At 41.2% G+C, this 24551-nt stretch overlaps 1 protein-coding gene across 1 annotated transcript; it reads right to left on the reverse strand.

Annotated features, from left to right (window-relative positions):
* Positions 1–19721: 19721 nt before the first annotated feature.
* FZD1 (frizzled class receptor 1) lies at positions 19722–23893 on the reverse strand. Its single transcript, XM_029234434.1, has one exon. The coding sequence runs from the start codon at positions 23493–23495 to the stop codon at positions 21561–21563; it is 1935 nt and encodes a 644-aa protein (XP_029090267.1). The 5' UTR covers positions 23496–23893; the 3' UTR covers positions 19722–21560.
* Between the last annotated feature and the right edge of the window lie 658 nt (positions 23894–24551).

Genomic DNA, 24551 nt, shown 5'->3' on the forward strand with positions numbered 1-24551 from the left:
ATTTTTGGGCACCCAGAGAAACAAAGCCCTTACATTATCATCTTTAGCAAAAGATTTGATAGGTGAGGCATTTAAAACTTCTGGCTAAAATAAGGCTTGGGGATTATTAACGGATTTAATTTCTGCAAGCCAGCCCCATGATACATTACCATGGCTAGCTAAGCATTAACTGGATTTTCCATCCGTTTCCCGTATTGTTGGGCTCAACCTTAACTTGTCAGCTTGGGCAAATCCCTTAACCCCCGTAAGCCTCAGTTTCTTCCTCTGTCAAATCAAGGAGTTAGGAGAATTGATCCCTCCAGGCCCTTCTCACTCAAAGCTTCTGTTTCTCTGGGTATAGCAGCCGTTGCCGTACCCCGTTGCACTAAGCATTAAGTGAAACAAAAGGAGGAGTGTGTTTAGCTAAAAACTGTGTGGACATTTTAGGGAAAGTTGTTACCAGTTAGGAACAATGGTTTCCAAGCTTTTTTGAACCTGCAATTCTGTGTTGTTTTTTCTTTAAGAACATTTGTCTCAATATGTGTAAATACACTTACTTATAAATTATACACATTTATTGCTATATATGTGTGTGTATATTTATGTATATATGCGTTAAGGTATACTGTGGGGAGATATTATGTTCATTTAAACGCATCCAAAAATATAAAACTAAAAATCCTAATATTTTCTTCCATGTATATATCCTTTAGAACTGCTGGTTTAGAGAATAAAATTACTTTACACTTCAATTAGTATATTTAATAGAGAACAAGCTGGTAGAACCCAGAAGGTTTTTCTATTTAATGGCAAAAAGAAAAAATACTCAAAACAATTTTCTTTTTCAGCTTGCCAGATGCTACCAATTAATTTGTGGTTGAGAGGCAGCCAAGTATGGTTTAAAAATTATCTTTGAATCTGAAGTCAGAAAACCATGTTTTGAAGCCCCATCTCCAGGGACTTCTACCACTCTCCTTGCATCTTAATGCTTTGTGCCATAGTTTCTTCATGTATTAAATAGAGTTAATATTACATGCCCTACATAGCTCACAGAGTTATTGTGACCAAATAGATTATATACATAATATATATAATATATACATTGCATTATACACATGTGAAGTATAAGAATTATTATTATCAAGGGCACAAATAGTATAAATTCCAACCCAACTTAACCTTCTACAATTGACCTGAGTCTTACATACATGTAACCTAACCAGAGAGTACCATGAACAGTATACTTACGTTGAAAACCTCCTGAGAATAATGCTGACCTTCTCATCTTTGTAACATGATTTGTTCCCAGGTAGACAATAGATATTTTGGTAATAGGGGCCGCCCCCTACCTGTTCTGCTCACATCCTGCTCCCCCAGCCCCTCAATCTTAGCCACCCAGTGGCTGTCCGCTTACCATGCTCCCCCTGGCAGGATGGGACTACCCCTTCCCGGACACTGTCCCATGCTCTGATGCTCTCTGTGCCCCATTATCAAATTTACCTGCCCTGTGGCCCCTTCTCTCAGAACTTTGCCATCTCCTCACCAAGAGAACAGCATCCCTGGGCAGATGATATCAATCCCGATTACTGATGATAGGTTAATACATCAGACTCAGAGTCAGTGGACTGGCAGCCAACATGCTCTCGTATACAGATTCAACTCCAGCTTTATTTGCATGTCTGGGAGCAGTAGGGAGCTAAGTCGCCACATCTCATCTCCCTCATAAAGGCAGTTGTTCAAGGAAATGGGCTGGGACAATGGCAGAAGACTGCATAGTTCTATCCGTACCGGCCCTATGGATGGAGGACGAGTTCAATTTCCAATGCCAAAATTTTTTTTAAATTATAAAAGTCACTTGAAAAGAGCTTAAGCCAAACAAGTACACTTTGCAGTGGAAACTTCTAGCTACATGTTAGAACTCACGAAAGAGAAAAGTCAACCTAGTTTAAAAAAAAAGAAGTCAACTTGGTGAATTAGGAACAAAGTAAATTAGGATCCTGATCTCCTGGGCACTCTAAAGAAGTTTTCTACCATTAATGTCTTGACAGGACTGATGTGGGCCAGCTATGATCAGAAGCATTGTGTTTCTAAACTGGACCCCCATAAAAACATCCTTTTGGACCTTAAAAGACTACTATCCCAAAGAGAAGACAAAGCAGAGAGTAAAATCAAATAGCGGAAGTGAGGCATACCATGACTGCTGGGACAGTGTGACCATTCTAAGCAAGGTAGGCCACTTTGGGGTTGCCAGGGGGTGAAGAATAATTGACAGACAATAATTTTACAGACATAATTTTCTAGACTGTAATGTGGTGTCAGGAAGTGGGGTACTGGGGTCAACATAACAATGTAAGTATTAATGCTTCTATCTTTGCCCTGTCACTCTTGTGAGACCTCATTCCCCTTAGTTCATTTAGATGTGTAAGTTATATAATTTTATATATTTTTCTGATTTAAAAAAATACATGTTTAGGGTAAAACTGCAAACATTACAAAACTAAAAGAGTGGAAGTGACAGTTCCTAGGAGGAACTACATGTGACTGTACATTGCAATTTGTCCAGGATGGTCTTATTTTACATCTGTTGTCTTGGCATAATTAGCAACATACCCTTCATTCTCAAAGTCATCCCTGTTTGGATGACAAATTACCTGTTACCTATTCATACTCACACTCTAGACTTACGTATGTTAACTCTTTCAGTCCATTTTCAAAATTCACTCTCACCCAGGAATTTCAAGAGCTCTGAAAGGTGTCTCACATGTACTCAACAACATGACCTTCACTGCTCTTGTAAGATGCCCACCATTTTCCTCTTCCTGAGATGTGCTTCTGAATCTTGCAGCATTCACAGAACTTCTATGAAACTTTCCTACAACCCCTCTGCTGCCCCATTGGCACTGGGCCACTTCCATTTAATGTCAAAACCAGTCAGTTCCACCTGCACTGATGCTGCTGTAACATGATAGCTCTAAGTGAACCAAATTGACAAGCAGCCAAAGAGCCAACCTTTTCAGCAACATGAAGTCGCGATGAACATCTCCTGTGGCGTAGGGCACCCCCTTCATGGTAATGCTCTGTCAATGCAGTGGGGAAACGTGATACTAGTGTCTTTCACAGCTTTTAAATGAAAACAGCACTCTTAGTGTTCATTCCCGGGCTTCCTTCTTGGTAGGCTTTAGGGAGGATTACATGGGGATCCATCCAAGGGCAGTACACTTATATGTCCCACTCCAAAAACTCTGGCACTAGTTTTCCACCAAGCTGGAGGATTTGACTCTCAGCCTAAGGTGAGCTGTTTTCCAGGAGGTGTCTTGGTTCTCATTAAAACAAAATCCTGATGGTGCCCTAGCTATGCAGTGTGATCTTATTTGCCACATGCAAGTATTTCTTAATCTATTTAAACCCTTGGTCCCCTTTCTCTTTACCTTTTTTCTCATTTGTTTCCCTCCCTGTCCCACCTTTTCTTGACAGTTTTCCAAGCCCTGTGGTTTTTTATTAGTGTAACGTTTGTTCATTTTGTTAATTCTCATACTTTTTATTATTTTTTTATGGTGGTGGAAGAAAGTATGGGGAAATATCTTTCTTGTCAAATGATATCTCTTTTCAACTGTAAGGTAATAGAGAACAGGATCATGTCATAGCACAGACTCAGCACCACATGCATATGAATCCTTAATAATTGAGGTTCTGGTTCTGAAAACGCAACTGAGAATTTATAATAAATTCTTCATATTATTAACTTTTTAACAGAACATGAATATAGATGTCAAGATATTAAAAATATTGGGTTTGGGAAATAGCGATGTATTTTCTTTTTCATGACAACTGATAGCTGACCAAAGGGAAAGAGAGCAGACAGGAACAGTATTTTTGTCTCTTTAGCATCTGCTAACAGAAAGCTTACTTTTCATTAGGGCTGCTTTATGTTAAGAAGTAAATCATACCTGAAAAACTTCAGTTTGGGTAGTTTTCCACGTTTTACATTTTTCTGCTTTGGTGTTCCAGAAGTTTGTCTCATCAGTTAGCTAAAACCCCTTGAATAGTACCTAAGATGCCCCAACTTTGAAATTCAGCATTGCAGCCTACAGTTGTGTAGACATTTCAGGGCAACAAATAAACTTTGAAATGCTTAAATTCCAAATTGACATTTTGTTTATTGATTAATTATTATATTCCATATTTTTCAGGAGGTTTTAAATTTTGCTGAATGTAAGTCATTATTTGATTAGCTTATGGCAACCGGAAATGCTGTTATTAGAGAAATAATCTGATCTGCCGATTGCTTTACCTTCCCTGAAATAATGTCTCTTGTTATTTTGAGATAGCATACCCCCTCTTGTTAGTGACTGATCCAGTGATGGAACCACACAAAAGAATATAGTATTTGTAAATATTATATAATTGATCTAAAGTAGATTTGATTCAAATAAAATTTTAGTCAGGCAGTGTACTAAGCAATTGAGGTATTGAGTAAAATATAAATATTGAGACTGTAGACTGGTAAGGGATAGAGACAGTGATACAAACTATGACGTGAGATGTGATAAGCTCTATGTTAGTGAATGTACAGGATGCTATTGGAGTGCATAGCTGGGACACATAGAAAGTCTGTAGGCATCAGGGAGATATTAGGCAGAGGACATATATATTAAATGATGACATATATATTAAATGATGACATATTTTTCCAGAGCTATCTAAAGCTTTGGTGATGGGTGGAGGGAGAGAGGAATGTAGTTTTTTAGAATCTTGAATTAGAAGAATAAAAATTTCCCAATAAATAATTAGACATACTGGATATTTTTTTCTTTGGCACTAAATACACAATTGCATTAAAAAGGCTAATGCACATATTTCACATTATCCTCCCATACACAGATGACATCAAACTGGTTGATAGAGTAGATGTGACAGATGACAGAATTAAAACTGAGATTTTTCGTTTTGGTCTGGCAAGATAAAGTTATCTTTTCCTGCAGGAAACAAGATTACATTTATCAGGGATACAAATAAAGGCTTACATTTAGATTAGAAAGTGAAAGCCGAGGAAAACCTGGTTTCCAGAGCCGATGGGCACTCTGTACGCCGAAGGGCTAAAATCTGGAAAACGTTTTTTTCATTCTGGGATCACTTCTAAAGAGGGACAGTGACAAACCAATGTGCATCCACGGCAGGGTGAGAAGTCAGGAGTGACTGACAAAATCAACCTGACACACCACCCTTTGCTGAGTACCTGCTTTGTGCCAGGCACTGGGGATGTGAAAATGAAGACACTTCCCTCCTGTGAAGCCCATCACTGTCCACCGGGGAAGACCAACACCGAAATGAATCACGTCCATAAAGGAAAATTAATTCTGTCTGGGGGTATTAAGGACCTACCAAGAAAAAAATCACATATGACTTTGGCCTTGAAGACTGCTGTTTCCTCAGCGGAAAAGGAGGGCAGGACAAAGAGAGAGTGTAGATAAGGCCTTGCTGGGCAGAAGGAACTTAGAGGCAGGTGTTAGCTCTTCTACCATCTGGAGTAGTCAGCAACGGGAGGGACCGCATCAGGATTCAGCATCTCCTTGACATTGGAGGGCTCATGCCGAGAATAGATAATGACTCTATGGTAGTCAGTAATGGATTCTATCTTGTTTTTAACTGTATGAGCATTATGAATTTTACAGTTTATCACTTTACTCTGGCTCCTAGGAAGGTCAAAGACAAAAATTCAATCCTCCTCCGGTGAGTGTACAAAACCTTATAATACACCCATTGCATATTAAAAGTTTCTACTCACCCAATATAGTAAGTTCTATTATTGGATAGTAATGTTTTATATTTTTCTACATTTATGTTTTAATATACATTTTGATAAGCTATATGCATCATTTTATTAATAGAGTTATATATAAAGAAATAAGTAAGCTATGAACTAGTTCTAGAGTCACTTTCCTTTTTCAGTTTATTCTGAGGTATGAAAACTATCATGAACTTCCTTCCTTTTTTACCATTGAATCAATTTCAAAATATTGAAGAGGCAAAATTGAGGTTGTATAACTTTGAGAAATACCAAAATCCACTGAACTTTATACTTTTTAAAAGGGTAAATTTTATGGTATGTGAATTACATCTCAATAGAAAAAGACTGAAAGAATTAGTTGGAGCAGGTGGAATGTGTAGGAGACAGATCAATTTTATTTTCCTGTAGAAGTCTTTAATCGATGATCACTTTAACCATCTCTATTTATTCAGGCACTTTCTGTTGTAAATTTCTTTAAAAACCTCATAACCACATGTACCCTTGAAATGTATACAATTTGTTATTTGGAAAGGATGGCTGTTTAATGACTCTTTTTTTTCTTCTTAGTCATGAGCTGTCCCTTGAATCAAGTATTAAGACTATGTATAGGTAATTAATTAGATCTAATATTTATTTTTGAAATTTAATATCCATCTTAGACCACAAAAACATTTTAATAATAAAAATGTTCATCAAAAAATTTCCGGGGGCTTCCCTGGTGGCACAGTGGTTAAGCATCCGCCTGCCAATGCAGGGGACACGGGTTCAATTCCTGCTCCAGGAAGATCCCATATGCCACGGAGCAACTAAGCCCGTGCGCTACAGCTACTGAGCCTGCTCTCTAGAGCCCGCGAGCCACAACTACTGAGCCCACGCACCACAACTACTGAAGCCCACACGCCTAGAGCCTGTGCTCCGCAACAAGAGAAGCCACGACAATGAGAAGCCCGCGCACCGCAACAAAGAGTAGCCCCTGCTTGTCACAAGTAGAGAAAAGTCCGGGCACAAACCCAGTGAGCCAAAAGAAAATATAAATAAATAAATAAATAAATAAAATTTAAAAATTGTTTCCCATATTACCTAACTCGATGCTAACGTGGCATTCACCCTTCCTGGAGGAGGTATTTCTTCCCAGTATATTCCTAGCACAAAGGAAGAAGCTACTTGAAACTTTCCAAGCTCCAGTAAGTTCTATGGAGTAAAATTACTTCATTCTAAAATGAAGTGGCCGTCCTCTCCTCTGTAACTGTGATTATTCTTCCTTATGAAGCAAGTTCTTAACATGCTTAAGACAACATGAGTTTAGATATCTTAGGGGTTTTTTTTTGTTTTTTTTTAAGTCTTGTAAAATCAGTTGGGATATATTTTAGTCCTGTGTTACTCACATTTCCCAGTTACCTAGATTAATTGATGTGAACAACAATGGTGCTTTGAAGCACTTGAGTACAACAGTGGAAATGATCACATTTCTTAGTTAATGAATGAATTGCTCTTTCATAAGGCTTTGTTTATGGAAACGAATAGAGTATTACCTTGATTAGTGAATTCCCTGGAAAGGAAGGGCCTTCTAAGACGTCAGTTGTACTAAAAACCTAAACAAACAAAATGAGAACGGATGGGAAGCTGAGTTGCCTGAGAGGCCTCCATGCTCAGCTTCTGCCAATGGCTGCCCTGCTGAAAGCGAAGAGGCCCAGCCTGGGGGGAACCAGAACCTTTTGAAATCCCTCCTCTGCCTGCCCATCAATCCTCCACCTGCTGCACTGTTTCCTTCTCTGTGTCGCTGTCAGATGCCGTATGTAAGCAAGAGAGAATCTATACACTTCTCCTTCCCTACCTCGTGATCAGTGAACTGATTGGACTCTGAAAGTCTTCTAACTATAAGGATGCCTCTAAGTTAACTTCTAGTTATGGAATTAGAGCCCTATCCTCTTTTTTTTTTTTTTTTTTTTTTTTTGTGGTACGCGGGCCTCTCACTGTTGTGGCCTCTCCCGTTGCGGAGCACGGGCTCCGGACGCGCAGGCTCAGCGGCCATGGCTCACGGGCCCAGCCGCTCCGCGGCATGTGGGATCCTCCCGGACCGGGGCACGAACCCGTGTCCCCTGCATCGGTAGGTGGACTCTCAACCACTGCGCCACCAGGGAAGCCCGAGCCCTATCCTTTTTTTAAAAACTTAAAAGAATTTTAGACCTGGCCTTGGCGAAGGGCCCATTGGGCACACCAGGCTGACACCTGGCTGTTCTTAATTTAGATCTTTAGGGATAAAGACAGGCAGGATAGGTTGACTCCCTACTGAGAGTTCTAAAAAGCTAGTTCTTATACTTTTCAGGCTCTGAGTCCAGTGAAGTTTCCACACTGTCTTTATAAAAGGTTTGTAGATAGGAAGAAGGGCTAGGGGCTTGTCTTGAAGTTGTGTTTGCTAAACCCTTCATACAAGCTTGAGAAACATCAGTTGTCCCTATCAAAAACTGAGGAAAGGCTCGTGGACCAGACAGAGGGTCCTACTGGCACTGCCACTTCCGTTTTTGGGGTGACCAGTTCCATCCAAGGTCCCACTGCCTCTACTTGGGTCTGCTATTGTGTTCCTTCTTTAAGCCATTTCTCTTCCTGGGCTGAGCACTATTGGTCCTTTACTCACTTCCTTAACTTTACCTAACCCAATGTTTCAAAAAACTCCTCAAAAACCACCAGCGTCAGAAACACCAGAATGGAACTTTCTGAACCCCATCCTCGTCCCGGCAAACAAAATCAGAGTCTCTTAAAATGAGGCCAGAAATCCTCATATTTAATAAGCTCCTCAAGTGATTCTACTCTACACTCAATTTTAAGAATTCCTAGTAATCCATTGCCACCTCCGATAAATATATTTCGAGGGTCATATGTTTTTTTTTTTAGTTAGCATTGAATGAGTTTTCACTATAACGTGCTTTATCTGAGATCTTCAAACACACCCTATACCTCCTATATTAATTCAACTTGACTCTAATGAAGCTGTATATTATTAAAAACATCTTTATTTATAGAACCATTACTGCATTCAAATGAGCTTTGGTCTGTTACTGAAAATTATCCCTACTTGGGAAAAAAAAGTTATAGAGAGGATGAATGGTGTAAATTTTAAAAGAGAATATATGATAGAGGTATTTGATGATAACTTTGTATATGCTAACTCATTACTGATTTCTAGAAATTCTCTCTATATAATCCCTGCAAATTCAGATGCTTGCAAATAATGCATATTTGGGGATAGCTATGAACATTTGAAATCCTTCTTCTTAAATAAGTTGCTGAAAAAGGCATATTTTTTTCAGACGTATTTATATGGGAGGAAAATATGTACTTTTAGCCATAACAGCCTAGATAGAAAAAAAATCTTGCAGTTGGTTTCTAACATAGACTAAAAATTACATTTTAGAGAACATTTTTAAGGATGCATTTGTAATGCTAGAAAAATTTCTTCTCCAAAAATGTCAGCATAACATTTTAAACTAGGACAGGCGTACTCATTACCTGAATTTGTATAAAATGCAACCCAGGCAATTGAGATTTTTCTTTTTCAACAAAGTGTTTAAATTAAAGATGATGAGAAAAAATTTTCTCTATGAACATGGTGATAACTTCATAAAGAATTAAAATCTATAGTCACAGCTAGAAATACAGATCGAGTAAATCAGAGATGAGGTTAACTAGGTAAACTATTTCTCACATCCGGCCCTTCACCGAAGGGCAAAAATACAGTCACTTGACAGGTGTGTTTCTGATGGAAACCATAGAGTTATATCACTTGTAATTTAAAAAATAGTGGGATTATATTATTCTTCACTTGGAAGAAAATGTTCGACATTAGTCAATCACTGTCTCTTTCTGACCTATTTCTGGGACAGACACACACCATGAATCTAGAGAGAAATGTATTGAAAAGACATATAGGGTGGGTAGCAAAGAAGAGGATCTGTAGCAGAAAGAAGAAGAAAGATGACATCTGGAATATAAAGAAATCTGGTAGAGTTAGAGAATTAGGACCGATGTGCAGACCACTTAACAGAAAATGGGGTGAAGGGAGAGGGGAAATCAATGAGGAATTGACCATTGACAGAAACATACTTTGAGAGAACAAAATGGAGAACAGAAGAAATTCAGGAAGCCAGTTTCTAAAAAATGGAATTGTAAAGAATGAGAATGTGATGGGAATACGTCTTAAAAAAAAAAAAAAAAGATCCTCTAGCTATTTCTAACAGCTAAACATAAATGTGGCAGGTAGAAAAATGATCCCCTCAAAATGTCCACGCTCTAATTCTTGGAGCATTGTCCTGCATTGATCTAATCATATGTGTCCTTGAAAGCAGGGGACCAGTCCCAGCTGGAGAGAATCAGACAGTGAGAAAAAAGACCTGATCCATGTTGCTGGTTTGAGTATGGGGTAAGGGGCCCAAGAGCCAGGGGGAGCAGCCTCTAGAAGTGGAAAAGTCAGGAAAACCGATTTTCCCCTAGAGCCTACTGAAGGAAACATAGCCGTGCAAGACCTTGATTTTAGCCCAGTGACACCGATGTCATACTCTGACTTACGGAATTGTAAGACAGTAAATTTGTGTTTTTCAAGTTTGTGGTAATTTGTTACAGCAGCAATAGAAAAACTGATATACTAGATCCTCAGGGGTCACCAAGGCACCAAAATGGCTAGCTGCCTTCTATACAAGGAAATAAAGAAATGACCAATCAACTGCTTTGATATAAGCCCTCAACCCTGCTATACTTCAAGCATCAAAATATATTCAGTATGTTCCAATAGTATCAAAGGAGCATTTTCATAACCACTATTGAACAAGCTCCCTTTGGCAATATAGTCAACAGGACAAACAAAGGACTCCTGCAATTCTTCAGTTAGTTATCAGTCTGTAGAAGAGTTTATTTCTGAAAGGAAATTATGATTCTCTTCCTGGTCATGATTTAGAGTAGCCTTGAAGAACTGCTGCCATGTTACTCAAGTGTACAACCTACCAGTTAGGTCAGAATTGTTAGCAGCCATAAAGAAATTGAATTTGAAACAGTGTATCCCAAGGTGGGCATGAATGCATAGAAATGCACTTATGCTTTAAGAGCAATATCACTAATATACAGAACATTATTTGTGTCATTTAACCTTAAGATTGCCCATGAACTTAATCTTTATCTGAATAAGTCTTGTAAAACATGCTTAGCCTGAAAAGAGGATGCAGGAACAATATGGCATTAGTTTGCATTTTCAATTTCCATCAGCGATAATGGTGAGTTGTAGGAGGAGGAAAGGAAGGGGAGGGCATATGGGTGAGAAGAGCAAGGAGAGGGAGCAGGGTAGGGGAGAATATTAGGTAGAAGAGGAAGAGAGAAAAGAAATATACAGTGGGGGGAGGAAGACTAAGATCTGTAGATGACTCTCTAGTGCTAAAAATGCCATTATATACTGTATTTCTTTAATCCTCCCAACAACCATATGAATTAGTAAAAAGTTGTTAGTATCACCATTTTAGATGAATGGATCTGAGGCTAAGAGCTCGTTGAGATTCAAACCACGTCTTGCAAATCCAAAATTCTTTCCAAGATGACATTAAACTTCTTTGCGTCCAAGTCCCTATTACCTTGAAATTGATTTTTTTTTTTTGAAAAAGAGGAAGATGAAAGGTCATATTTCCAATCCAGGATTATGGCCCTATTTGAGAGATGTGTCCATTCAGCTAACACTTTACTGACTCCCATGAGAGCTAGCTCCAAGAAAGATTAGCTGACTTTGGTTTTCATTATATCCCTTTCTTTTTCACCTCTTCCAGTGTCAAATGACCCCAATCTGTCTGCCTTCAGGACACAAAGCATCCCATCCCAAGCTGCTTCTCACATCTACCCCAGCTTCATTAATGAACAAATGGACAGTTCCTGAGGCACTTGTGTCACTCTGTGAGGGCTCTCAGTTGAGTGTCTGCCTGTGAATTTGTCACATTTGGACCTAGAACATATTCTTAGCCCTCTTACACTTCTGACCTTGAAGCACTTCTGGAGCAGAATTCTTGCCCCAGACCAGCCCTCTCAAACAAGACCCTCTTTCCCCTTATGAGGACCCAAGCCCAGTCAAATAGTGCAGTTGCTGCACTGCAGACTGGTTTATCCTAAATTTAACCAGAGTCTCATAAAAACTGGGAAAAATCCTATGTATGTCCGGGAGAACCCAAGTGTAGTGACAAAGCCAGAGGACAGGGGCTGGGAAAACTGCAGAAAGGCCCCCATCACCTTGGGTCCCTTCAGTGACTGGAACATCCTTTTCCAAAAGTGGGGGAGGGGAGTAGTCAAAGCTGAGAAAGAGCCTTCAAGATGTCTTAGTCTCCTCCTTAATTAGCTCAATGTGAGTGATAATGAAAACCCCTCGCGTTTGTACAGAGCTTCACTGTTTACAAAAGGGTTTTCATGTATATTATTTCATTAGTGTCTCCATTTGACTCATGAAATCTTGTGAGTCGGACTCACCCAAGGTACCTTAACGTGCTTAGCCCAGTCCAGACTGCAGCCCAGGTTTTCTGCCTCCCGGGCCTCGTTCTTCCTCTGTATCGTAACACCTTCAGTGATGCAGGGACATGTGTAAAGAAAATGGAAATGTGGAATATGAAGTGTAACAGCATAGTGCTAACACTTGAAAGAGATTTTTTTCAATAAGCTTATTTAATGTAATTTACAGATTTTTTCCACTGAAATTATGATACTGTCTGTCCTTGTCTAGATTTAAGTAATAAAAGCAGATTTATTTTGTTGACTGTTATGGGCTGAATGTTTGCTTCCCCCCAGAATTCATATGTTGAAATCCTAATCCCCAATGTATAGGTATTTGGAGGTAGGGTCTCATACTTATGACTGAATCTGCTGGCACCTTGATCTTGGACTTCCCAGACCCCAGAACTATGAGAAATAAATGTCTGTTGTTTAAGCCGCCCAGTCCATGGTATTTTTGTTATAGCAGCTCAAGCAGATGAAGACATTGACTACAATGCAGTATCATCAGGCTATTATCAATGTAAAACAAACTTTGCGGCTCAAATGTAAAGTCCATGCTGTAGGCATAAGTAAATCCATATTTTTCTCAATCCTATTTTATAAATTTAACATGTTTCCTTATTTAAAAATGTGTACTCACAATTTTAAATATTCCTTTAGAGCAGCATTTCTCAACTCTGGCACTTTGCATAAGATAATTCTTTGTTGTCAGGGGCTGTCCTGCGTGCATTGTGAAATGGTTTGTAGCCTCCCTGGCCTCTACTCACTAGATGCCTGTAGAAACCCACCCACCCCCAGTCATGACAACCAAAAATGTGTCCAGATATTGCCACATGTCTCCTGGGGGGCCAAAATTGCTCCCTATTGAGAACCAAGGCTTTAGAGTCTAATGTGTAGGTATCTCCTGAAATAACTACTTTATCTGCCCATCTTTTTTATTTCTTTACCTCGAGTTTAATTAAAAGATAGCAAGAATAGTGTTTTGTTTCAACAACAAAGGCAGTGAAATTTTATGTGCATTTATAAGAAGATTGAGAGGAATGGATGAATCAGAAGGATGACAAGAAGGATGAAGTCAATATAAAAAGGGGTGGACCCTATGGAGAACAGTATGGAGGTGCCTTAGAAAACTACAAATAGAGCTACCATACGACCCAGCAATCCCACTACTGGGCATATACCCTACCCTGAGAAAACCATAATTCAAAGAGAGTCATGTACCACAGTGTTCATTGCAGCTCTATTTACAATAGCCAGGACATGGAAGCAACCTACATGTCCATCGACAAATGAATGGATAAAGAAGATTTGGCACATACATACAATGGAATATTACTCAGCCATAAAAAGAAACGAAATTGAGTTATTTGTAGTGAGGTGGATGGACCTAGAGTCTTCCATACAGAGTGAAGTAAGTCAGAAAGAGAAAAACAAATACCGTGTGCTAACACATCTATATGGAATCTAAAAAGAAAAAAAAAATGGTTCTGAAGAACCTAGGGGCAGGACAGGAATAAAGATGCAGAAGTAGAGAATGGACTTGAGGACACGGGGAGGGGGAAGGGTAAGCTGGGACAAAGTTAGAGTGGTAGTGTATATATGGACATATATACACTACCAAATGTAAAATAGATAGCTAGTGGGAAGCAGCTGCATAGCACAGGGAGATCAGCTTGGTGCTTTGTGACTACCTAGAGGGGTGGGAATAGGGAGGATGGGAGGGAGATGCAAGAGGGAGGAGATATGGGGATATATGTATATGTATAGCGGATTCACTTCATTATAAAGCAGAAACTAACACACCGTTGTAAAGCAATTATACTCCATTAAATATGTTTAAAAAAATATGTGGAATATATATACAAAGAAAGATTATACAGTAATGAAAATGAACAAAGTATTGACAAATTCAACAGTATAGATGACTTTCAGAAACATAATACTGAGTAAAAGAAGCCAGATAAAAAAGAACACATACTACAAGATTCTATGTATATGATATTCCAGATAGGCAGAACTACTTGATGATATAAGGATAGAGACTGTCTTTGGAGAGGGTTAGTAGTGCTCAGGAAAGTACATGAGAAGGATACTGGTTATGTTCAATTTACTTATGTGGGTCATGTTTTTAAAATTGTGTTACTTTGTGAAATTTGATCAAATACACACTTTATATGAGTATACTTTTCTTTATATGTTTTACTTTACTAAAATGTACCTATAAGTGAAAAAGAAGTAAAATGGAGAAGTCATTAATTACAACAGAATTTATCCAACGATAAGATTTTGGAAATGAAATGGCCTAGAGCATCGGTTTTCAAAGTCTGAGACTGAGTCCGGAATCTGTATCTTTAACTAACTGGCTTCTGCTATAACTCAAATAGTAATATTTGATAAGTACCTGGAATTTGTAAATGGAAGTTTACTTTTTTTTACAATAAAATTGGATAATCTTTTTAAAAAATAAATTAATTAATTAAAAGGGGTGGACCAATTCTAATTGAAGAGTTTCATGCAAATAGAAATGTGAATGCCATGGATTGCTTGGTCCACACCCTACATCCTACAACTCCCAATAATCACTGTAGAATTTTAAGTTTATTTACTTCTTTTTCCTTCCTGTAGATACAACTTTTCATTTTGGGGAAAACATGCGTGGTAAACCTACTTACCTCTGAGAAAAAGTATGACAATTAAGTGCTGATGTATAGCCATTAGGGATAAACCCTGCTTGAGTTTGTAATCTCATTACAGTGGACTGCTCTGACAGAGAAATAAAAGAGATCTAAACATAGGCAAAAACCTAACAGTTCCTTACAATCTGATAAACCTTAACATCAATTTAAAAAAATGCATTTTATTCCAAAGGAATACTTTTGAGAGTCTTCCATAAAAATAACTACTTGACCTGGTTTCATAAGCAGCAAGAACAGGGCTCAGTGGCCACTTAGGTTCCTGTATCTATGCCTCATTTCTTCAGGAGGCAGAAAACAGAACGGCCAAGATGTCAATGTGATTTATTCCATTATACCTTCATGTTGCACTCAGCTTCTGGTGATTGGTACTCACTGTCAAGATCAGTTACAGGGCTTCCCTGGTGGCGCAGTGGTTGAGAGTCTGCCTGCCGATGCAGGGGACACGGGTTCGTGCCCCGGGTCCGGGAAGATCCCACATGCCGCGGAGCGGCTGGGCCCGTGAGCCATGGCCACTGAGCCTGCGCGTCCGGAGCCTGTGCTCCGCAATAGGAAAGGCCACAACAGTGAGAGGCCCGCGTACCGCAAAAAAAAAAAAAAAAAAAAAGATCAGTTTCAAAGGGCTTGTTCACTGGCTTTTCATCTGGTAATGAACGAGACGAAAACTACAGTGGAATATTTTTAGTGCTGGACCAGTGACCACTACAAAAGCTTTTACTCTATCTTGGAAGCTCAGTTTAATCCATGGAATAGGATGATCCATCATTCCAGTTTGCCCAGGACTTTCCTGGTTTTACCACTGAAAATCCCACATCCCAAGGAACCCCTCAGTCCTGGACAAACCTAAACAGTGGGTTACCCTGTTTGAGTTATGAGTTTTTGACAGAATATTTATTGAAGTTAACTTTTAGAAAGTGTTTTCCAAGAGTTGGAAATATAAGGTCAAGAACAGTCTCTAAATCTACTTTTAAAGGAAAAAAAAATTCTGTTTTGTAACAATCAAGTAGCACTTGGCATTTGGAATATACATTTAACTAGCCTGTATGACTTCCAGGTATTTGCTGCTGCGTTTGTGAAGACGAGCATTTCCAAGGGCAAAAGAACAATCTTTTTCTGAGTGCTTCCTTTAAGCAAGGACACGATGCCAACTTGAAAGGAAATAAAGGCCACACTTTGCCTATGGGGGGATCCTACAGTTATTCCCCTGCAAATTTAATTCAAACAGGTCTTGAGATCTGAAACATGGAGATATCCACAAATTAGAGGATACTCGGATTTTAAAAAGGAAAGAAAAGAAATCCAGGCCACAGAGAACTATCTCAAAGCAGCAATAGTGTTTCATTTTCATGTTAATCACTCTAGTCCTGAGAACATGTTTTGAAAGTCTATATTGTGAATAAAATTTCTTGAGATTGTCTCTATATGAAATATGCATACTACAAATTTTAAAACCTAAAAGTTATTGTCTTCCAGCAAGTCAATTTCATTAAAAAAATAGCATGCGTATATAAAATGTGCAAATCAACGTTATTCTAATACTTCGCTTTTAGAATTATTAATTATACAAATATGCCATTCAACTAGTGTATTAATGATTCCTTTAGAAAATGCAGCATTATTTTAATTTTATCACTCAAAAATATTTAAAGAGGTAAATATACCTCTTTAGAATATCACTATCTTAAAATAAAAGGATTTATTTAGAGAAGTTGCTATTGGAAAATGTTATTTTACTTTTTCAAACAATTTTAAGAATCTGCTTGACTTATAAAACTGATGATAACCTTCAGAACATTTATTATATGTTCATTGTAGGATGTACTTATAGATTATACTTAATCCTGTCCATTACATGAGAAAGATTTGTGATAAATCCTTTTACTTGATCCATTGTTAGGGTCCCAAACCAACTTATAAACAAAAATCCCCAACGTAAGTGTTATTATATTTAAACAGGAAGTTGATTCTGTAATGGAGTAGAGACACTTGTCACTACAGATCATGATAAAACTTAAGAATATTAGTGTAGAGTCTGTCTTTATATCACCAGGTTACAAATAAGCTATTTTGTCACTATAGTTATGGTTTAACACATCCATTGTCAAAGGTATGACTGAAGTGAATAGAAATATTTAAGCCCCAAAAGTTTTAGGGAATTCTGAGTCATGAAGCTCAAGTAATGTTTCTCAAATTCTAGGGGCTATTGGTATCTGCCAACAGTTCAAAAATATAGATATAAATCTTAGGAATCACCAAAATTAATTTTACCTTGTTTGGCACTTCCCTTGTAAGACCCCATTTCAAATGTAAGGGTCTTAAAAGTCTTGAATTTAAGGTGGTATCACAATTCCTTTTTAGTAATGTAACTGGAGAACTCTTATATGTAGTCCACATCTTAGTTTGGCGCCTACAGGTTAATCCTGCAAGACTTTGATGTTAGTATATTCCATGAAGTATTTTTTTTTTCTGTGAAGTATTTAATGACAGTATTACTAGTGTCCACCTCAAGATGTATGTAATGGTCACATTTTGATTATCTCTCAGGCCCCAGTTACACAGAACATTATAATCAGAAATGTATCAGAGACGTCCAGTGTCATGACACTGATTTCAATAAATTGCATGTACATTGCGTAAAATCTGGTTTATAGCCAAAAGATGGATTATAAAGCAAAAAGCAAGAGTAGCTGAAGTTGAACACAAACACACACACTGAAAATATGGCATCTTTAAAAAAAATAAATATGTACCAAGATGGAAACATGATACCAGGGAAAGTGATCTGAAGCCACCCAAGTCCTGAAATGGTTTGTGGTTTAGGCAAATTTTTTTTTTTAATTGGCCATCAACTCTTCACTGTGTTCTCCTTTCCTAGTTCAACGCTGGAGTTTGGGAATGATGCAACTACAGCGGAAGGCTTCAGTGCTCCGTGGAGACAAAAGAACCAAGACAGTTAACTCAGGCTAACAAGTGAGTGCCTCAGACAAACTGAAAAATCCGGTCCAGCTGTTTTGCATATGTTTGACACTAACTGGCTTTTAGATTAAAAATATGACTTTCTGCCCCCGTAGAAAGTTTAAGTAAAAAATGGCTTTTTTTTTTTTTTTTTTAAAGAGCATCAGAAAGCTTTCATACTATGTATATATTTACTACAAAAGCTGAACCAAGCACACACACAGTAAGGGGGAAAATTGACTCCAATTGATAGCTGGTTTAAAAAAATAAAATAGGCAAACCAAATAATCTGAAAATAGGGTTTGTCATGGAAACAGCATATTAATGGGACCATATTTCCAGTAGCTTTATGGTTTTTCAGGCAAGTCTTATTTTGCCATCACTGTTGAAAGAAACAAAAGAATACACTGGCTTTCTATATGCTACACAATTTAAAACAAGTTGTTTTGTTAAAAACAAAGCCTGCTGGTGGCTTAAAAATGTCTTTTCAAATTACTTAAATCCACCATTTTAAAACCTGTCTGCATCAAATTTTATAGTTACATCATTTTAAGGACACCCACAATAAGAATGCTTTGTATTTATTCTTAGAATAGAGACTAATAATCTTAAAAAATTTTTTCCAGAAACTATCTGTTGAATAATCTAGTGAGACCTGTTTTAATTTAGCCTAAGAATTGCTATTTTTTGTGTGCCTACACAATAAAACCTTCTCCAATATCTACTATATTAGATTAATGTAACAAAGAAAAAAAGAACAAAGTTGCACCTTGCTAATTAAAACTGCTCTATTTTCAGTTAGATTTAAGTTTTTCATTTGCCTTAAAATAAATAATGATGATGACTTATAAGACAACTGCCTTATAACCATGAAGGTAACTTTATTGTATTAAAGGTCTTCATTTTAGCCCCTTGTCATTTTATCACAAAATGTTTTCATGGGAAAATTTAATATAGATATTTTTAGTGTATAAAGGAATAAGAGACTTGTCTTCCAAAGGTATTTGAGGTTTTCCATCTGGCATTCTCCTTTTCTCATAACCTTATTTCCATATTGTAAAATATATAAGTAAACTTTGTAATTTTATAAAAATTAGTATGTGTATACTTATGTGTATATTTTATAGAGAGATATAGACATATGTATATATACAGTCTACATATTATACACTTACATTAATTCTAACTAAGAGTAGACCAACTAGATAATTCCTCTAGGGAAGGTTCCTTGAACAATATAAAAATGGATCTTCAGAAGCAAACAACAAAACAGCCTTATACACCCAACTGCTGCTTAAAATGCTTATAAACACACAGGCAGTTAACCATTTATTGATTGCCTATTTATGGTTTTGGAATATCCAAGATTATGGAAAGTATAAGATAATACTTCATAAAAATCGTGACAAAGATGATGGTTGATGATTTAAAAATAAACCTCCATATTATAGAAAGTTACGTAAATTTACCCTTTGAAAGAAAAAAAAGCTGTAATAAAATTAGAGTTCTCTTTTTAATAATCTTCTTTGAGTAAAGAAATAATTTGCAAACTTCTGTTTTATATTGTTACTGTCATGGAAGCAGATCTTTCCTAGGGACTTCACAACATCAACCACTACAATGCAAGTCAGTTAATTCTTTGGAAGGACTGATCTAAAGGTTTAAAGACAGACTTTTTCGTTGAAATTCCTGAATTTATATACTGTGGGATTGGCTATAGACACTATAAAATGTAAAGGTAGTTCATAGTGCATACAGTTCCAGCTCTATTATTTTCAGGCACAAAGACCATATAATTTTGTACAAAACTTTGATTTTTTTATTTGCGAAATTAAAAATATGGTATTATATATATAAACTTCTATTCCTCTATAAATATAGATGATTTTGTGATAATGAACAGAATAAATGCATACCAAATTCAAAGACCATTGTCATTTTAGGGTATGACAGACATAGATAGATTTAGGTCCTAAGTACCGGCATTTTGATAAACTCTTAAAGTTTAAAACAATACATCAGGAGGATTGCTTTTCTCCTCTTTTTCACAGAGAACTAAAGTGAATATTTTTAAATGGCTTTGAAAGATTTACATTTGACACATTTCTGTAAATCCAAAAAGGAGCACACAGGATTTAGTGCAGTAGACCTGCACACATTCTCCCTTTAGCATGCATGCCCATATTTTGTTTATTTCAGGAGCTAATCCCATCAATTATTCCACCTCCTTTACCTCCTGGAATCTTACCAGGTTATTATTAGTGATGTGGATTGTTTCTCCCTCAGAATGTGTTGTTGAATAATAATCGTAGTAATATGTTGAAAGTGTACAAGTTTTACATTTTAAAGTTTCTGATATATGTCTAATTATTATTTGATTGAAAATAAGAAAGTAGCACTTCATTTTGAGGACATCCATTACACTGAAATCTCCTTCAAGTTTTCATATTCAGTTTACTGTTTTGCTGTCCTGTTAAGGAAAGCAAAGATCAGCTCCCTAACAAAGCTTTCCAGGTGACCTAACATTTCCATTTTACAGAATGGTAAATCTTTATGCAGGCTGTCTCAATCCTAGAGGCACGTTGCCAGGCATCCGTATGCAATTAGAATTAACATTTTATAACTCCCATCTTCAGTCTCTCCCAACCCACACAAAGATTCATGCCTCTTCCCAAATATCAGTAACCACATCTTTCCATGACGCTGGGCAAACCCATACCAGGTTTTAGATGCTGGAGAATGAAATGAGCTCATCCACCAAAAATTAGACTTAAAAAAAGTTTGGCATTGGTTATCCCACTCACCCTCTAACCAACTTAGGTGGAAGAAGGGAGTGTCTGGGCGTTGGAGGCCAGAGCTAGGGAGGCTGCAGCTGCCAGTGCCCACATCCGTGGGCCTCCTCGAAGCTAGGGGTAAGGTTCGGGACAGTGAAAATTTCAGCTTCGGATAGTCTAAGGGACAGGCCTTTGCATTCTGGCCCCGGACAAGGGCTGACTTGGGATGGGCGGGGTTCCACTCTCGGACTTGCAAGCTTTGTGGAGTTCTGTACCAGACCCCAGCAAGGATGGGGAGGGAGGGAGCAGACAGAGGAGCAGGAAAGTGATCCGGGCGGTGCAAACCCAAGCGCTCCCCCACCCCGCGTCAGGGAGGGGCGCGCCAGCACCAACAGAAGCAACTGAGCAGTGAGCTCTGGTTTTCTCTCTGCGGTACTCTGCAAAGGGCAAGAAGAAAAAGTCTCAAATGGTTAAACCGCCCTAAATAATTACAATTTAAACCCCCCAAAAAAAACAAAAACAGAAAAGGAAAGTAAAAGAAAAACTCGTGAACGGTCGTCATTTAAATACAAATATACTTACAAAAAATCTTACACAGGCTATTTACAATCATAAAAGCGTACAGTCCCGGTACCAGAGCAAGAGAGGTCTGTCCATCCTGCTCTGGCAGTTGGGCCCTCGAGTCCCTTTGCCCCCAGGGACAGAGCTTTTGCAGGAGCTTTGTTGTTAAAAGGAGCCCGCGAAAGTGAATGGCTAGTGAGAAAGCCTCGAGTAGCCAGACTTGGCAAGGATTCCATAGGGCCAGCATTTTGGGGTGGCTGGGACCAGGCCGAGGGCTGGGAATGGGCTGAGTCCCCAGTCTCAGACGGTGGTCTCCCCCTGTTTGCTATTGGTGAGCCTAGTGTAGAACTTCCTCCAGGAGTTGAGGGTCTTGCCGGACCAGATCCAGAAGCCTGACGTGATGCCCACGATCAGCGTCATGAGATACTTGATCATGAAGACTGTGAAGTCAGGGCTCATGGGCGGGTGCGGCGGGGCGCCGCCCGCCTGGAGGTGGGGGCAGGGGATAGCATAGCTCTTGCAGCTCTGGGCCACCCAGCTGCGCTCCCACTGGTCCCGGAAGGCCTGCTCGTAGAAGTAGCAGGCAATGACGATAGTGGCTGGCACCGTGTAGAGCACGCTGAAGACGCCGATGCGCACCATGAGCTTCTCCAGCTTCTCGGTCTTGGTGCCGTCGTGTTTCATGATAGTGCGAATGCGGAAGAGGGACACGAAGCCGGCCAGTAGGAAGGACGTGCCGATGAACAGGTACACGAAGAGTGGCGCCAGCACGAAGCCGCGCAGTGCGTCCACGTTGTTGAGCCCCACGAAGCACACCCCGCTCAGCACATCACCGTCCACCTGGCCCAGCGCCAGGATGGTGATGGTCTTAATGGCCGGCACGGCCCAGGCGGCCAGGTGAAAATACTGCGAGTTGGCCTCGATGGCCTCGTGGCCCCACTTCATGCCGGCCGCGAGGAACCAGGTGAGCGAAAGGATCACCCACCAGATGGAGCTGGCCATGCTGAAGAAGTAGAGCATCATGAAGAGGATGGTGCAGCCCTCCTTCTTGGTGCCCTGCGCCACTGTGCGCGCCCCGTCCTCGGCGAATTTGTCGTTACACACCACCCGGTCCTCCAGCAGGAAGCCGGCGATGTAGGCCACGGCCACTGCCGTGTAGCAGCCCGACAGGAAGATGATGGGCCGCTCCGGGTAGCTGAAGCGCCGCATGTCCACCAGGTACGTGAGCACCGTGAAGAGCGTGGAGGCGCAGCATAGCACTGACCAGATGCCAATCCAGGTGCGCGAGAAGCGCAGCTCCTCCGGCCCAAAATACATAAGCCCGTATACCTTGGTCGGCTCGCAGGGCGCGCCGCAGTCCTTCTCCCCCAGGAAGTGGTAGTTGAGGTAGGAGGGCACCTTGAGGGCGCGCGGGCACGAGAACTTGCCTCGTTCCGACGCGCCGGCGCCCCCCGCGAAGCCGCCCCCCCTGTACCCTCCGCCGCCGTGCTGTGGGTTGCTGGTCCAGAACTCAGGCAGCAGCGAGGGCGTCGGGGTGCCCTTGTCCGACGTGTTCTGGCCCACGCACAGCTCGCCAGCGCCGTGCACCGGGAACTTCTCGCACTTGAGCGTGTCAGGCCACTGGAAGCCGAACTTGTTCATGAGCGCCTCGCAGCCCTGGCGCGCGCGCTCGCACAAGGAGCGGCAAGGCGGCAGAGCCTGCTCCAGCACGGTGCACACGGGCGCGTACATGGAGCACAGGAAGAACTTGAGCTCCGCGGAGCACTGCACCTTCACTAGCGGGTAGAACTGGTGCACCTCGAGGCCCGCATCCTCCTGGTTCGTGTGGCCCAGCAGGTTGGGCATGATGGTCTGGTTGTACGCGATGTCCGTGCACAGCGGGATGGAGATGGGCTGGCAGTAGCCGTGGTCCGGTATGGAGATGCCCCGCTCGCCGTTGTACTGCTGCCCGCTCTGCTGCTGCTGAGGCGGCGGGGGCTGCTGCCCCGGCCCGGGCCCCTGGCCGGCCGCCTGCGCCCGGACCCCCAGCAGCAGCGGAGCCTCCAGCAGCCAAATCAGTAGTAGCACTCCGCGCGCCAAGCGCCCGGAGTCAACTCGGGGGAGACGGCGGCGGCTGCCCACGTCCCCGCTCCCCTCCGCCACCGGTCCAGTGCGGAGCGTCCCGGCACAAAGTTCCCAGCTTGCGCCGCTGGCGGCGGCGGCCCGAGACTTCTTAGGCGCCTCCTCCTCAGCCATACTTTCTCGGCTCCTTTCTTGGCGCCTCTCGGCTGGGGCTGGATGTGGCGCGGCCGGCGGCTGCTCCCCCTGAGGCCGGGGCGATCTCCTCCCCGCCGGTGCCCTCCGTCGAGCCCGAGCAGTGCTCGGCCCTCTCCACCGGCTCCCGCTCCGCGTCCCGCAGCCGCCGCCGCCGCGGAAACTTGCGATTCATGAAGCGCGGGCTGCGGGGAGAGCCCGGGTGGCTCGGGCGCGCCTGGGTCGCGTCCCGCCTTCCTGGCCCTCGGCTAGCTGGCTCCCGGCTGGCGGCGCCGCGCTAGTGGCGGCGGCCGGGTAGAGCGCGCAACTCTCGGCAGCCCAGCAGCCTCGGCTCCCCCCTGCGCCTCCGCCTCCTCCTCCGCCGCCGCCGCCTGACCATTTGTGTCAATCCCTCAACTCGCTAGCTCTCCTCTCCCTCGCGCGCCCTCGGACCGGTTTCCAGGCGCCCCGCAGTCTGTCTTTCACCGGGAGGGAGGAGCCTTGAAACAGACGCGGAACTGGAGGCTCAGGGACCGTCGCCCAATCTCTGTACTGACTTGCCGGCGCAAAGGGCGCCAGCCGCGGTGTTCCCAGAGCGAAAGTCGGAGGCGGGCGGATGAAGGAGGAGGCGGGAGAGGGAGGAAGTAGTATTGGTGCAGAGGCACCTCTCGGCACAAAGAGTGGGTTTGCTATGAAGCGGGACAGGCTTGGTTGCTTTTGCTTCTGCGGAAGAAAGGGCGAGGACAAGTAGGAGAATGGTCCCATATGCTGCTGGAGATAATGAATAGGAGTCGGCGGACCGCGCGATTTAGCTTTTCTTTTATCCATTTTTGTGTTTAAAAATTCTGCTCTTAACGCTGGTTACAAACAGCAAACCAAGTGCTTCGATCAGAACAGATACCTTTGACTTAAGGAACGCAAGGCTTCCTTTGAGTTTATATCTGTCGAGGTTTTGTTTTAAATATTACTCTCAAATCCTAGAGCTCTCAGGCTGGGCTTGGCGGGCTTTGGACGCGCCATTTCCCCCAAGGAGAAGTTCACGGGATCGCTATCAAAGGA

The sequence above is a fragment of the Monodon monoceros genome, unplaced genomic scaffold (genome assembly GCF_005190385.1).
Source record: "Monodon monoceros isolate NGI ecotype Baffin Bay Population unplaced genomic scaffold, NGI_Narwhal_1 Super_Scaffold_2, whole genome shotgun sequence".
Classification (NCBI taxonomy): Eukaryota; Metazoa; Chordata; class Mammalia; order Artiodactyla; family Monodontidae; genus Monodon; species Monodon monoceros.

What these genes read in the sequence shown, in the direction of transcription:
- FZD1 (XM_029234434.1), bottom strand. Translation starts at nt 23,495, where the DNA reads ATGGCTGAGGAGGAGGCGCCTAAGAAGTCTCGGGCCGCCGCCGCCAGC.